Raw genomic sequence first — 14565 nt, forward strand, 5'->3', positions numbered from 1 at the left:
GAATAAATGACAGCTGGGGTGTTTTTTTTGCTGCACGACCATGTTGCCCATGAGGTGAGCCGATTAAGCTGTAACAGTTTAAAGTTAGATTTAATTGTCTAAGCATCCACTATGCCAGCTGCTTCATTAGTGTTGAAGATGATTTTTGTGAGTGGTTACCTAAAGTGTTAATTTGGTTGCTATTTTGGCTCTCAGCCCATATGCACCTGTGATTTTGTGCATTTGGATTCAAGAGTTTATGTTGCTTTTTCTAAACAATGAAGCATTGATGGGTAGGCATACCTGGATATGCTGCTTAATTCTCAGGTAACACAGCTTTTTAAAACTGAAAAAAATCTAGATTATAAATGGAGCTGTGTCTCTTTTTGTCTGAGAATGGATTAACGGATTCCAATGAAACCAATGAGTTTGTGATGCAAAAAGGGGAAGGTTTGTGTGATCGGTACATGGGCAAACATGGCGAAACTGCAAATGCCAAGTTGCGGCACTGGCTATCTCCGCAAAAATGGCAGAATCTCCCAGGAATCATATTTTGTTCTTGCTGCATAGATTAGCCATCACAGCTATGCCGAGGAAACAGAAAGCCCCGTTTTAACAGTTACACAAAGGCAGAGACTGGCATGGTCTGTTCCTAATACGTACCCCAGACAGTTTGATCCAAAGAAGAAAAAAAAGAGAGGGGAAGAACTACCTTTATAGGCCATTTTCCCCACAGAGCAGGGGTTGGCCTTTTTCGAGCACCGTGGTCCCCTTTTTGAAGCAATGTTTTATGGCCGGATGCCCTTCCTGCCGCCAACCCTGTTAGTCGCCTCTTGCGACACACAGGGAATTACCAGTGAGCTGGTACTCAATTTGCCGACCTCGGAAGGATGACAGGCTGAGTCAACCCACCTGGTGTTAATTCAGCGATCGACCGGGATTCGAACCCAGGATCCTCGGATCCCAAGCCGGCACCCTAACCGCTAAGCCAACACCAGGAAGGTGAGAAATTATTTTTCTTTTGATCTTCCCTCTTTGTGTATTGGTGTACCACCGCCAATGAAGTCGCCAGAGGCATTATGTTTTCAGGTTGTCCGTCCGCCCATCTGTCCGTGATAGGTTTTTGTTTCCGCGATAACGTGAGAATGGCTGAAGGGATCTAATTCAAACTTGGTGCATGTATGTATAATGAGGTAAAGATGAACTGATTAGATTTTGTTGTCACAAGGTCAAAGGTCATATGTTATGTTTGATAAAAATTCTGTTATGAGCTAACTTGTGAACCAGTGATGGCATTTTGACCTAACTTGGGACAAGGATATATTATGATGAAGAGATTAACTGATTAGATTTCTGCATTAAGAGGTCAAAGGTCAATTGTCAGTTTCCGTAATAGGTTTTCTGACAGTGATAACTTAAGAACGGCTGAACAGATCTAAGTCAAACTTGGTACAAATATGTAGAATGATGAAAAGATGAAGGGATTACATTATGGGGTCAAGAGGTCAAAAGTCAGACGTCCCATTAGGCAAAACATTCTGTTACTGTGCTAACTTGTGAACCAGTGATGGGATTTTGACCAAACTTGGTACAAGGATATATTTTGATGAAAAGATGAACTGATTAGATTTCGGCATCAAAGGTCAGAGATCAATGTGATACTTGAGAACAGCTAAAGGGATTTAAATCAAACTTGGTACAAGTGTGTAATAATGTGGGTGGAGGCATGTAATTTGCTGTCGTGACGTCAAATAGTGTCGTGACGGTAAATAGTGTCGTTGTAAGTTAATCCTGTATTGATAGATTTCTAGCCACGGTGTCTCTCTGTGCATTCATCTCTCTCACATTTATGGTGGCACTTGCCACACTGCATTAAAAAAAACTGATGATTGGTCATTTTGCATTTTGATTGCACTTTTTCTGATACAATATATCTTTAAAATTGCAGTATGCAGTAATCACAGTTTGATGTATGATGTTTAAAGTTCAAAAAACCATTTAAATTGATAGATTAACTTAAACTTTTCCATCACTGGGGATGGGTACTTTTGCCTTATTTTTACCTTCACTAGGATGGATACTCTTTCTAGTGAAGAATAATCTTTGGCTCATCATCAGAGCATTGACATGTGGGAGTCTGTCCACCTTTATCAAAATATGACAGACAACACCTGATTGACAAAGGATTATTTATTTCGTACGTACGGAGAGAAAAGTTTGTCCTCAGTCAAGCAGATCTCTAAATTCTACTCAAAACTGTATCATATTGTTACGGATCTCGGGGGTCGGCGCTCCCCTTATCAAGGGAGGGTTAATCCCCTTGTCTTTTTAGCTGGCCGTCCCGAGTCCTGGGGGTTATAACGTCCTTCCCGGCGTGGCGTTAGATAGGGTTTGTTAGGCCTAGGGGTTCACTATTACCTAAGTACCAACGCCGGCCGGAAACGAGGGAATAACTCCCGCTTGAACCACGGATATGTTGGAAAATGCCGAGCGGTTAGCAATCCGTGATCCGAGATGTTAACAATGAGACTAAACCTGATACTGAGCGGTTCCTAATCGTGCCACAGGTACTCAATTGAGAAAAGATGAAAGCGAAGGGATTAAGACGAAACCAGAAAGAACAGGTGAATTTATTACAAACAAAAAGAGGAAAGGAAAGAATGTACAAGAAAGGAAGAAGAAGAAGCAGGACACAGGGCAGTCTTAACAACAGTCTTAACTTAGGACCCCAGACAAACATACACACTCACACGGGGATTGTAGCTGGTAGGTGGTCAGGTAGAGGGTCCGGTGATGGGGTCCAGGCTCCAGGTGAGGCTCCAGTCCAGGCTCCGGTTCAGCGGGCGAAAACCCGGCAGGCAGCTCCGCGTATCTTGGAAACGCGACCGGACCTTACATATAGCGGGGGGGAGGCTGGTGTCCCGTACGTGTGCGCTCCTGGACAGGTCCGTTAATAAGCGCGTCTCCAACCAAACTCATGCGCATTTCCCAATCAGACTCGTATAAGCGCGTCTCCAACCAACTCGTATAAGCGCGTCTCCAATCCGAGTCCTTTTTACCGCCAACCTTCCACTCGAGTGCCGCTGTATCTCTCTCTTCAAGCAACCAGCGCTCCCGACAAGTAGTCCTCCAAAGGGCTTTGCGTTCGCGTTTATATAACGCGCCACGCGATCACTACGCGGGCCTCAAGGCCACGCCTGTCGGTGATGTTACATCAGCCCTGGTTGGCTGGTGAGGGCTTACCGGCCACGCCTTTGACGGCTGGTTGACAGGCCACACCTTCTTCTTGGCGTTCCGCCCCCTTTTTCCTCGGGCCTGACCGCATGATTTATGGCGGCGCTTGAGCGAACGCTAAGGCACCGACTGTAGGGGCGCGTAATGGCGTCGCTTGGAGAGGGAGGTCGCAAAATGGACGGAATGGGCCTAATCTTATTTGATTGACGCAACGCAGATTCAACTATTGGAAACATGGCCTTATCTAAAACACATAATAATGAAATAACTAAAGTCCTATGGTGGCCTACGTGTTGCTTGTGGACTAACTAAGGGTGCAACCTTTAACCTTTTAATAATGGGATATTTATAAGTAATTATTTACAAGTGAGGGTTCTAAAACCGCAACAATATATATGTATACAAATTGTTTTACTTCAAAAGGAAGGCAAAAGTGGAAACAGAAGCATAAGATAAGAACAAAACCTGATGTAACGGACCCTCGGCTTCACATTTGCACAAAGTCAGACCACAGATAAAACATGTTTTTGCCAGCTCAGCACAGAGAAGCAGTTCTGCCCAGAAACTGTGAGATGGCTCTCAGCCAACTTTATACAAACATGCATATCTCCTTTGGCCTGGCTCAACTATATCACATGATGCATTTACCCAACATGCTTTTTGGCCATGGCTGTCTCTGATTGGTCCAGAGATGACAATTATTCATTTTTACCCTGACAAACGTATACGCAATACATACATACAGTATTGGAAATTATTATAATAAACTGTGGTGAATACAATGGTTCCTGGGAAGAAAAACATGACATCAGTCTTTCCTATTAATGGCTACTTCATGCAGGATATATGAGACTGGTAACTGTTGACAATATAAGCTTTTGATGGAGAAAGCCTAAACTCTCCCAGAGCGATGTTTAGTACCTTAGGGTATGTTTAGTACTTGGCTGCCTGCCTGTGCCTGCCTGTCTGTCTGTCTGTCTGTCCGTCCGTCCGTCACGCTATCTCCTAAACGGTTTGGCATAAATTCACCAAACCTGGTCGTTATGAGGTGCACATAGCACATAGGTGCAAGAGCAGTGTCATTTTTGGCCTCTCCCCCTGGGTCGGGTCAAACGTCAAATACCAAAAAATGCAATTATGGGCACATTTTCAAACATTTTCAATTAAACTTTGTGTATGCATAAAATATGTAATATTTCTTGGATTTGACCCTTGGTTTATTCCTCATAGGGTGGGGACTTTGGGTCACATGGGTCAAAACGGGAAAAATCATTTTAAACTCAAAATTTGATGTTGGGTCATTCCCAGTGGAAGGAGAGAAGGTCATTCCCAATCTCCCTCCCAGTCAAGGGAGACAGCTCTAACTTCCTGTTTCGCATTGAGGACCTCCATCCATTGTTGAGAAAGCAGAAGCAGCATGTCCAGAGTAGAGTGACCAGGTCTGAAACCAAATTGATGATCAGAGATCAAGCCATTGGAGAAGAGGAAAGATTTCATATCTGAAGCAATGATGGATTCCATAAATCCATAATTCCATAAATGTTGTATTAAAAAAAGAAAAAAGAAAAAAGAAGAAGACCTGAACCAACATCTAATCATTTCGTCCTTATCACACACCCAGACTCCACCAAATTTCGTCCAAATCCGTCCACAACTTTTTGAGACATCCTGTTCACAAACAGACAAACAGGGGTGAAAACATAACCTTTTAAATTCATTCCCGGAGGAACGTTTTGCCATCTTTCAACTTTGCTTTAGGTGGGAAGTGTGAGGATGGTGCGCCGTCGACTTCGCTCTCGTTTTACATATACTTTCTTCCTGTGGGTTGCTTTGTGCCCATATTGGTGAGGATTTCAACGTGGTAACGTTCAGGTGAATGTCTAAAAGGGTAAACTTGTGGTATTTTTGACACACATCAGTATGGAACTTGTGTAAAATGCTCAGATGATAAATTTTACTTTTTGTCATGTCTGGAGTACGGCAGGCTTTGCAACGGATGGTGTGTTGGTTCTCCCATATACAAGCACTTACTTTTGGAATCCCTCCTAAAGATTAGGCCTCTGTGCCATACCCTACACAAGTCCCGATATTCCTGCTGCTCCCTTTTTGGATCTTCCAGTTTCCTTGTCATCAGTCTCTATAGGTCACCAAAGTATCAGGACCTGGAGAGTGACAATAAAAATAGTGCGTGTGTGGTTGTGAATCGGTTGTAAATGATGAGTTGACTTTTGGGAATAAATGAAGAAACAGCCTCATGGAATACGCATCATGCATTGTAGCTGTTCAATACATTCCAATGGATGCTATGCACTCAAAAGACTAAACAAATGTGGGCATGACCCTAAATATCCCAGGCACAGGTTTCACTCCACTGTTGCTCGTCTCGGTTGGTTTAACAGCTTACGAATGTCTTCCCGGTCGATGACTAGAGAATACACATTTTTTTTCACCTGGTAGTGATAGCGAGAGAGAGAGAGAGAGAGAGAGAGAGAGATGAATGAATGAATGAATGAAAGAGAGAATGAGAAAAAAAAAAAGAGAAAAAGCATTCTTTCCCTCTACTTGCTGGGTTTGAACCTATCAGTCTTTTCTTTGCAAATTTCGAAGGCACTTGCATGCTGTGAAGCTTGCCAAACAGCTTTTGGAGTTAAATTACCCAGAATTCGTGCATCAGTTGGTCTTTTGGAACTCCCTCTTTGACGTTGTCCAGCTGCTGAAAGAGGCTATCGGTGTCATCTAGGTGATCGTTGCCATCTGCTGCCTTTGTGACTCAAATAACTTTATCGCTGAAGAAAAATCAGGAAAAGTCCGTTTGACCTTTCGTCTCCAACGGCAGAGGCAATGCTTTATTTCATTCAAACCTTTGAATTGCATCAGCATCTGTATTCGTCACGGTTTAGGCTCATTGTTTAGTTTGCAATTATAATATGTTGTCAACCAGATGAAAGCAACGGTTGATGGTGTTTTGAAGTGAAAAGGTTTGCAAACTGCTTCGGTTTCTTGGGTTATTCCGAACTGCTGAGATAAATCCTTATTGTTATTTATACCAGGAGTCAAAGTTCAAAAACTTTGTAACAGCGAAACGATGCTTAATTCTTTGATAAGTAACTTTTCTGGGCTTGTGGTGAAGCATGAAAGTAAAGGGCTCAAGTAATCATATTTTCAAGCTTCCATGCTTTTGGGCCTGTATGAAAGCAGTCCAAAAATGATTCACCTGATTATGAGGTGAGACAGCACAGATGTTAGTCCTTTTCCTTTATTTCCACAGTCACTTATTCTTCCCAGCCGGTGAGTTTCGTTTGGGACATCAAGTATCGCATACTGGACAAAGACAGTAGATATCGGTGTACCAATACATGAATTGATGATAATAATGCCCATTTCTTTCATGCCATGAGGCGCATGGGCACTGTCGAGGGAGTTTAATTGGCTCGGGAGTTCAACCCCGAACCGGTCGCCACTCCGACGCATGATACTCGAATGACTTTTTACCCCAGTAAGCTCGTATTTTATTAGTCCCCTACCGGTGTACACCGGAGGGGACTATAGGTTTGCACGCCGTCCCTCCGTCTGTCAGTCCATCAGTCTGTCAGTCCGTCACGCAAAGAACAGTTTTCCGGACTTTTTTTCTAAACTCAATGCTAATGATTTCAAACTTGGTACATGGTTTCCTCATGACAAGTTACAGATCAAGTTCGACCTTCACGACGTTTCGATCATTTTTGACAAAGTTATGGCACTTTGAACTTTGGTAATTTCCCCAACAGTTTTCTGGACGACAGACTGCCGGTAGGGGACATGTATTGCAGCGCAATACTCAGAATGCTTCTTAGTCCCCTACCGGTGTACACCGGAGGGGACTATAGGTTGGCACGCTGTCCCTCCCTCCGTCCGTCAGTCCGTCAGTCTGTCAGTCTGTCAGTCCGTCACGCAAAGAACAGTTTTCCGGACTTTTTTTCTAAACGCTTAACGCTAATGATTTCAAACTTGGCACAAGGTTTCCTCATGACAAGTTACAGATCAAGTTCGAACTTCACGACGTTTCGATCATTTTTGACAAAGTTATGGCACTTTGAACTTTGATAATTCTGATGATCCTTAACTCAGTGCCATTTTAAGTTTTAATTTCCTTTAAAAACCAATTTCTCTGCAATAATTGTACTGATTGAGATCAAATTTTCACCAAAGGAGGGACTCGGTCTGTAGAATATTTTAATGGTAATTATGACGTCACAAGTCACGTGGTTCGGCCGCCATATTGTTTTTCGTGAAAACACGAAAACACCTTTTTCTCTACAACGGCTTTACAGATCGAGGCCAAACTTTGCAGGCAGAATCGCATACCCATGACGAACAAAAAAGTCAGCGAGCATGACATCATGCGTCACATGGTTTCAGAGTTATGACGTTTTTAAGCATGAACCTTTAAAACCGAGCCCCTCCCTCATTTTTGATCCAATCGAGGGGAAACTTCACAAATCTGTTCGGCATGTCAGTCTACTAAAATGTCCTTTTGGAATTTGCGATAGGGCACGTGGTTTGGCAGATATCATTAATTAAACGAAAATATTTTTAAAATGGATATCTCTTGAATCGCTAGTACCTCAGACCGTGAGTTGGTAATTATATAATTCACACAATGCAATACGTGCAGGCCGCTCCACGGAGCGACCTTTCGGGCTTACCAACGAGGCGAGGCGTGACACACATGTGTCTCAGCATACCTCAGATCAAGTTTGAAAAGCAGCATCAACCATGCATAAATTTGCATATTCGATCATTTTTGACAAAGTTATGGCACTTTGAACTTTGGTAGGGGACATGTATTGCAGCGCAATACTCAGAATGCTTGTTTATTTTGCTGACCTCGGAAGGATTACAGGCTGAGCCAACCCACCTGGTGTTATTTCAACGGCACTACAGGGGCTCAAACTCAAGACCCTAAGATCTCAAGACCCTTTACCTTTAAGCCAACACCAGGCATAATACATGAATTACAAGGACATTATTAAGAAAGAACGGACAAACACTTGTGACATATGGATTTTGGACCTGGGTTTCCTGCATCATGACCCAAAGGTTCAGATGAGAATACCAACAGGCCAACGCTGGCCCATTGGGAATGAAATCATGGTATTGCCTGTGAAAAAAAATAATTTAAATGGAAAAAAATATTTGATTTCCCTCATATGTGCCTGTGGGCTGTGGCCTTGATTCTTTGATAAATGAAGGATACGAGCTGCTCTTCACCTTTTGCCGCAGGCTGTGAAGATATCATAGCTGAGAGCCTGAGCCTGGATTCACTTGTCGCCATCTTAAATTGGAGCTGTCAACCGCACGGTTCGTCGTGGGTGCACCGACGTGCTCTGCATTTCCTCTGTGAGGAGTTCTCCCGTGTTGCTGCTTCACCCATCCTCTGCTCCCTCAGCCAGGAATACCTTTTTTGTGCCCTCCAGTCTGACTTTCTGCAGGTACGCTTTACTCCATTCCCCCATCATGTCGGGCTTCTTGTTTATTGAATGTCTGCAGTGTTATTGTCGTTGCAGGTGTTATGTAATCCACTGCACTTTTGATGATTCGAAAAGACTCGAGTGGAAGCACCGTGCCAACTCTCCTTTTCTCATTTGTGTGACGTCACCATTTCCAAATACATTTGTAAAAACAAGCGTGTTTATCACAGCAATTAACTCCCGTAATTTTATAACTATTGTCAATGCTCCTTGAGTATTATATTTATACAAGGTAAGGGTTGAGCCAACAGTCATGGGATCTGACCGGTAAATTTGCATAAATGTGGCCTAGTGGATAGTGTTACGTGGTCCCCTCAGTGCATACCAGGTCTCGGTGACCCCCGGACCGTGAGAGGACCTTCGCCAGCAAATAGTATTATATAGGCGCATTCGCCACGCAATCCATAGGAATTTCACCCAGGCGACAACTGATGTGCAAGTATATATTTCCAATGGTAATGATACCAAACACTTTCAAAGACACAACCACGGAGATTTTCCCCGAGCAATCAACAATACACAACCAGGCACAATCAATATTACAACCATGTGAACTCATCTACACAAACTCTAAGATGGCCATCTTAATCTTATACATTCCTCACGTGAGCCCCACTCCTGACTCCCTCCGTGGTCAATGTCTCTCCTCTCCGCACACGGGCGGTTGAACGAGCCCCGGGCGGACGTGCTCTAAACGTGCCGTCTCGGACTGGGGCCGCGGCTGCAGCGCACCTCCTTGCCAAGCCACGGGGCAAACCCAGCGCGGCGTCCAACGTGCGCGAGGCCCCAGGTGCGACCCTTACGCGTCCTTGTAGATGGGCAAAAACCCAGCGCGGCTTCCGACGCGAGCGAGGCCCAACGTGCGGACCCGTACGCGTCTTTGTAGACGGGGCAAACTGTCCCGGACGCTTGGTTTCGTGCACGAACTCACGGTGACTGGACGTGTCAAAAGGTATTTACCGCCCAGGTAACTCCTCTCGCCAGACGTTTCGCAACGGCGCGTTTTCAGCGCAGCGTAAGGTCGATTCCCTCTTCTCGTCGTCGCGGGGCGAGGAAGAAAAAAACCTTCCTTTCCCTCGTGTCTTTTTCCTCCCTTTTCGTCACTTCCGCTTCCGGCCACTTCCGTTTCCTGCCACTCTTTCAGAAGGGCTCCTGACCCTCCAACCACAACAACTACACAACAACTTAATATACTACACACGGAAGCAAAGACCTGCATGGTAATTTACATACATTCACCTAAATATGTAACACTCCCCCCCTTCAAGAAAGAAAGTTTGAACCCAGCGAAAACTTTCTTTGCCGGCCAATTTGGAGAAACAACCAGATAACTCAACCCCCCCACATTAATAGTTCCCCCCGGGCACAGTTATCACTTAAAAATAAAGCCAGTTAAGCCACTCGATAGCACTTTTCCGGGAGGCCAAGCCGAGTATTCACTACATGGATGCCTTTAGGAACGCGGAGTTCACGGTTAGTCCGTGCAGGAAAGTTCTCTACATGGGCGCCTTGAGGAACGTGGAGTTCACGGTTAGTCCGTGCAGGAAAGTTCTCTACATGGGCGCCTTGAGGAACGTGGAGTTCACGGTTAGTCCGTGCAGGAAAGTTCACTACATGGACGCCTTTAGGAACGGCGTTCACGGTTAATTCGTGTAGGAATCTTGGCTCGGCGGCTCCGCCGCCTTCAGTGCTTCAACTTCTCAGAACGTCCCTAATAATTAGGGTGGGACCACTGGTCCCTGTAGTCCCCTGAATACCGGTCTTCTTCTCGGCCACTACTTTGCCAATTTTTCCTTCGGGAGCGGCCGTAACTCAGGGAGCCTCCATAATAATATTGACTGCGGCCACCACCAAAACTACCGCCCAGTTGTCCTCTCCTGTAGACCTCTCGACGCCTACGAAATGCCTTCCCTACTGTTATGGTCCGACCCTCCAAATCCTTGCCATTCCAATTCTTCTCTGCCTCTCTGGCGTCTTTTGTGCTGGCAAACGTGACAAAGCCGAACCCTCTTGACTGTTGCGTTTCCCAGTCTCTTACCAACCGCACTTCCACCAGCGGCCCATATCTGTTGAAGACAGAGGTCAGAACTTCTTCCTCTGTTTTGAAGTTCAGTCCCCCTACAAATAACTTGGCACTTTTGTCACCATCCCGAGCTGGTGTGGTGTTATTTTCCCTGCTGGGCTCTTTATCAACCCTCAGGTTACCATAAACTTGACCCCCGGCCAAATCATTCCCGAGAACCACAGATACACCCTCTACAGGAAACGTGGCTTGTAAACCGACGGTGACCGGTCCTGACACCAAATCGGACTCCAACTGGATGACCTGAAGGGGAGCACTAACACCGCCCCCGATCCCCTGTAAACGAACACTATCCCTCGTTGCCGTCTCCTCGGACCATGGCAAAATGCCTTCAAGCATTAAAGATTGATGGGCCCCTGTGTCTCTCAATATCCTAACCGGTCTCCGGTTAGTCGAGGCTCCATCCAGTGACACAAACCCCTCGGAAATAAATGGTTGGTAACCCTCTTGATGGCGATTTCTTACGCTAGCCATCGCATTCGGAGTTGTAATAGTCGGACTCCGCTCTGGGTTGTCCCTTTTCATGAGGTAACAACTGGACATCAAGTGTCCAGGTTTTTTGCAAAACGCGCAAGTAGGCCCGGAGGAAAAACTCGGGGTCTGCCTCGGGCCCCCCGAACTATAAGTTTGTCTTGGGCCCGCATCCCTCTGATTTCGAACCGGTGGGGTATCATAGTTGTCCCCATAATCATCTCGAGGCCGCCGCCATGTATGGTCGTTCTCCGCACCTGCTGTTCCCCACCTCCCCTGCGGAGATCTAGGCGAGGAGTTAGGTTCGTGGACCCCTATTCGGTGGGTTAAGGCATAATCATCTGCCATGGTGGCTGCGTCCCACAACTTTGGTACCTTCTTTTCCTGCAGGTACACTTTGATGTCCTCGTGGACACACTGCTGGAATTCCTCCACCAGGATCAAGTCCCGCAATGTCTCGAAGTCTTTCCCGACTCCCTTTGACTCACACCACCGATCAAACATGTTTTCTTTCACTCTGGCAAACTCCACATGGGTCTCACTCTCCCTCTTCCTGGCATTCCTGAATTTTTGCCTGTAAGCTTCCGGAACCAACTCATAGGCTTTGAGGATGTGCTTCTTCAGTACCTCATAATCTGCACATTGGTCCATTGGTAGCGCCGAATAAATTTCCTGAGCTTTCCCCACCAGCACACTTTGCACGAGTATGGTCCATGCCTCCTCCGGCCAGTTTAATTGTCGAGCCACTTTCTCAAAGTGTGGAAAAAATTTCGCGACTTCTTTTTCACTGAACGGTGGAACCAGCCTCACATGTCTGCCCACATCCCAGGTTTTCTGGTTAGGTGTCGACCCCGTCAGCAAGGGTGGTGCCTCTCCCCGTTCTCTCATTAACTCCAGCTCCTTGAATTTGATTTCTTGCTGAAGCTGCATGTCACGTTCCTTTAATTCCCTTTCCGCTTTTCTCTCCTCTGCTTCGAGGTCCCTTGCAGCTCTCCTTTCCTCTGCTTGTTCCTTTTCTCTTCTTTCCTGGAGTTCTCTTTCCACTCTCCTTTCCTCTGCTTGTTTCTCTTCTCTCCTCTCCTCTGCTTTCCTTTCTTCTTCTGCTCTTTCCTTTTCTGCTTTCCTTTCTTCTTCTGCTCTTTCCTTTTCTGCTTTCCTTTCTTCTTCTGCTCTTTCCTTTTCTGCTTTCCTTTCTTCTTCTGCTCTTTCCTTTTCTGCTTTCCTTTCTTCTTCTGCTCTTTCCTTTTCTGCTTTCCTTTCTTCTTCTTTGATCCGTTCCTGGCTCCGTAATTGCAACTCCAGTTTCCGGAGCTCCACGTCTTCTGGTTCTTCGGGTAGCCACTCCCAGGCTAACTCGTCCCATGTTCCTAATCCCACCATAGATTGTATCACCGTGGCCTGCAACTCTGCCTTCCTCAAATTAGTTCGGACCTCCAAGTTAAAATGTTTGGCCAATTTCAAGAGATCCGACTTTAGCAATGCTCGGAACTGTGCCTCACTCGGGGTTACCCCAAAGTTCTGTGCCACAAACGCCATGGTGCCTATCGTTAACACCTGTTAACCTTCACCCCAAGACTTTCCCCAATTTCTCAAAAAAAAAATATTACCAATTAATAATTAATTAATAAATTTTAATTACCAAAAATATTATTATTTTATTATTTTATACACTTTTAGATCCCGGACGTAGACCCAATTGCGAAACCGCAAATCGTAATTTGGACGAGCCCCCAATTCTGTTACGTGGTCCCCTCAGTGCATACCAGGTCTCGGTGACCCCCGGACCGTGAGAGGACCTTCGCCAGCAAATAGTATTATATAGGCGCATTCGCCACGCAATCCATAGGAATTTCACCCAGGCGACAACTGATGTGCAAGTATATATTTCCAATGGTAATGATACCAAACACTTTCAAAGACACAACCACGGAGATTTTCCCCGAGCAATCAACAATACACAACCAGGCACAATCAATATTACAACCATGTGAACTCATCTACACAAACTCTAAGATGGCCATCTTAATCTTATACATTCCTCACGTGAGCCCCACTCCTGACTCCCTCCGTGGTCAATGTCTCTCCTCTCCGCACACGGGCGGTTGAACGAGCCCCGGGCGGACGTGCTCTAAACGTGCCGTCTCGGACTGGGGCCGCGGCTGCAGCGCACCTCCTTGCCAAGCCACGGGGCAAACCCAGCGCGGCGTCCAACGTGCGCGAGGCCCCAGGTGCGACCCTTACGCGTCCTTGTAGATGGGCAAAAACCCAGCGCGGCTTCCGACGCGAGCGAGGCCCAACGTGCGGACCCGTACGCGTCTTTGTAGACGGGGCAAACTGTCCCGGACGCTTGGTTTCGTGCACGAACTCACGGTGACTGGACGTGTCAAAAGGTATTTACCGCCCAGGTAACTCCTCTCGCCAGACGTTTCGCAACGGCGCGTTTTCAGCGCAGCGTAAGGTCGATTCCCTCTTCTCGTCGTCGCGGGGCGAGGAAGAAAAAAACCTTCCTTTCCCTCGTGTCTTTTTCCTCCCTTTTCGTCACTTCCGCTTCCGGCCACTTCCGTTTCCTGCCACTCTTTCAGAAGGGCTCCTGACCCTCCAACCACAACAACTACACAACAACTTAATATACTACACACGGAAGCAAAGACCTGCATGGTAATTTACATACATTCACCTAAATATGTAACAATAGGAAATTGGACAGTGGTAGCAGGCCAGAGGATGTAGGTCAAGTGGATTCACATCCAGGAGAGGGACCGAATTGTTTTGAGAATTTAAATTCTAAACTTGTGAAAACTACACTCATCTCAGGAGAATTGCCATGTTACTATCTGATCATCAGTTTAACAAACCCAGCTGGCTAATTCATTACCGTCACAGAGATCCAGCCCATCCTGTTGAAGTCTACAAACTACCAGGCCTTAAATCATAGTCGACTCAACACCCTCAGGAGAACCTGGGATGGGCACTAAATTTCGACGATGAACGAAAAAAAATTGATGGGCACAAAATTAAACAAATTCTCGCCCAGGCGTCCAGTCTTCGTCGACGCCTCGATGGACAGCCGATGATAACTCATTTTGCCGACCTCGGAAGGATGACAGGCTCAGTCAACCCGCGTGGGGCTAATTTTCAACAGCATGACAGGCTTGAACTCAAGACCCCATGATATTAAGCCAGCCACCTTCACTGTTAAGCCAACACCAGGCTTTAAAAAAGGTCTATAAGAGGGTCAAATCCAGAACGAGAATAAATAAACAAGAAGACGTCATGCGGAGCACGATA

At 45.9% G+C, this 14565-nt stretch overlaps 2 protein-coding genes across 8 annotated transcripts in view; both read left to right on the forward strand.

Moving 5' to 3' along the window:
• The window catches only part of DTD1 (D-aminoacyl-tRNA deacylase 1), a 903613-nt gene that overhangs the window by 808166 nt on the left and 80882 nt on the right, over nt 1–14565 (forward strand). The window lies entirely within an intron of this gene.
• Nucleotides 1–14565, forward strand: part of BTBD7 (BTB domain containing 7) — a 643025-nt gene that overhangs the window by 608051 nt on the left and 20409 nt on the right. For all 7 annotated transcript variants that reach the window (XM_078779099.1, XM_068115511.2, XM_078779100.1 and 4 more), the window contains one exon: nt 8476–8684. In XM_078779099.1, coding sequence (XP_078635225.1) covers nt 8476–8684 — 209 coding nt within the window. The remainder of the gene's footprint in view (nt 1–8475; nt 8685–14565) is intronic.

This window comes from Myxine glutinosa, chromosome 5 (assembly GCF_964187855.1).
Source record: "Myxine glutinosa chromosome 5, kmMyxGlut1.1, whole genome shotgun sequence".
Lineage (NCBI taxonomy): Eukaryota > Metazoa > Chordata > Myxini > Myxiniformes > Myxinidae > Myxine > Myxine glutinosa.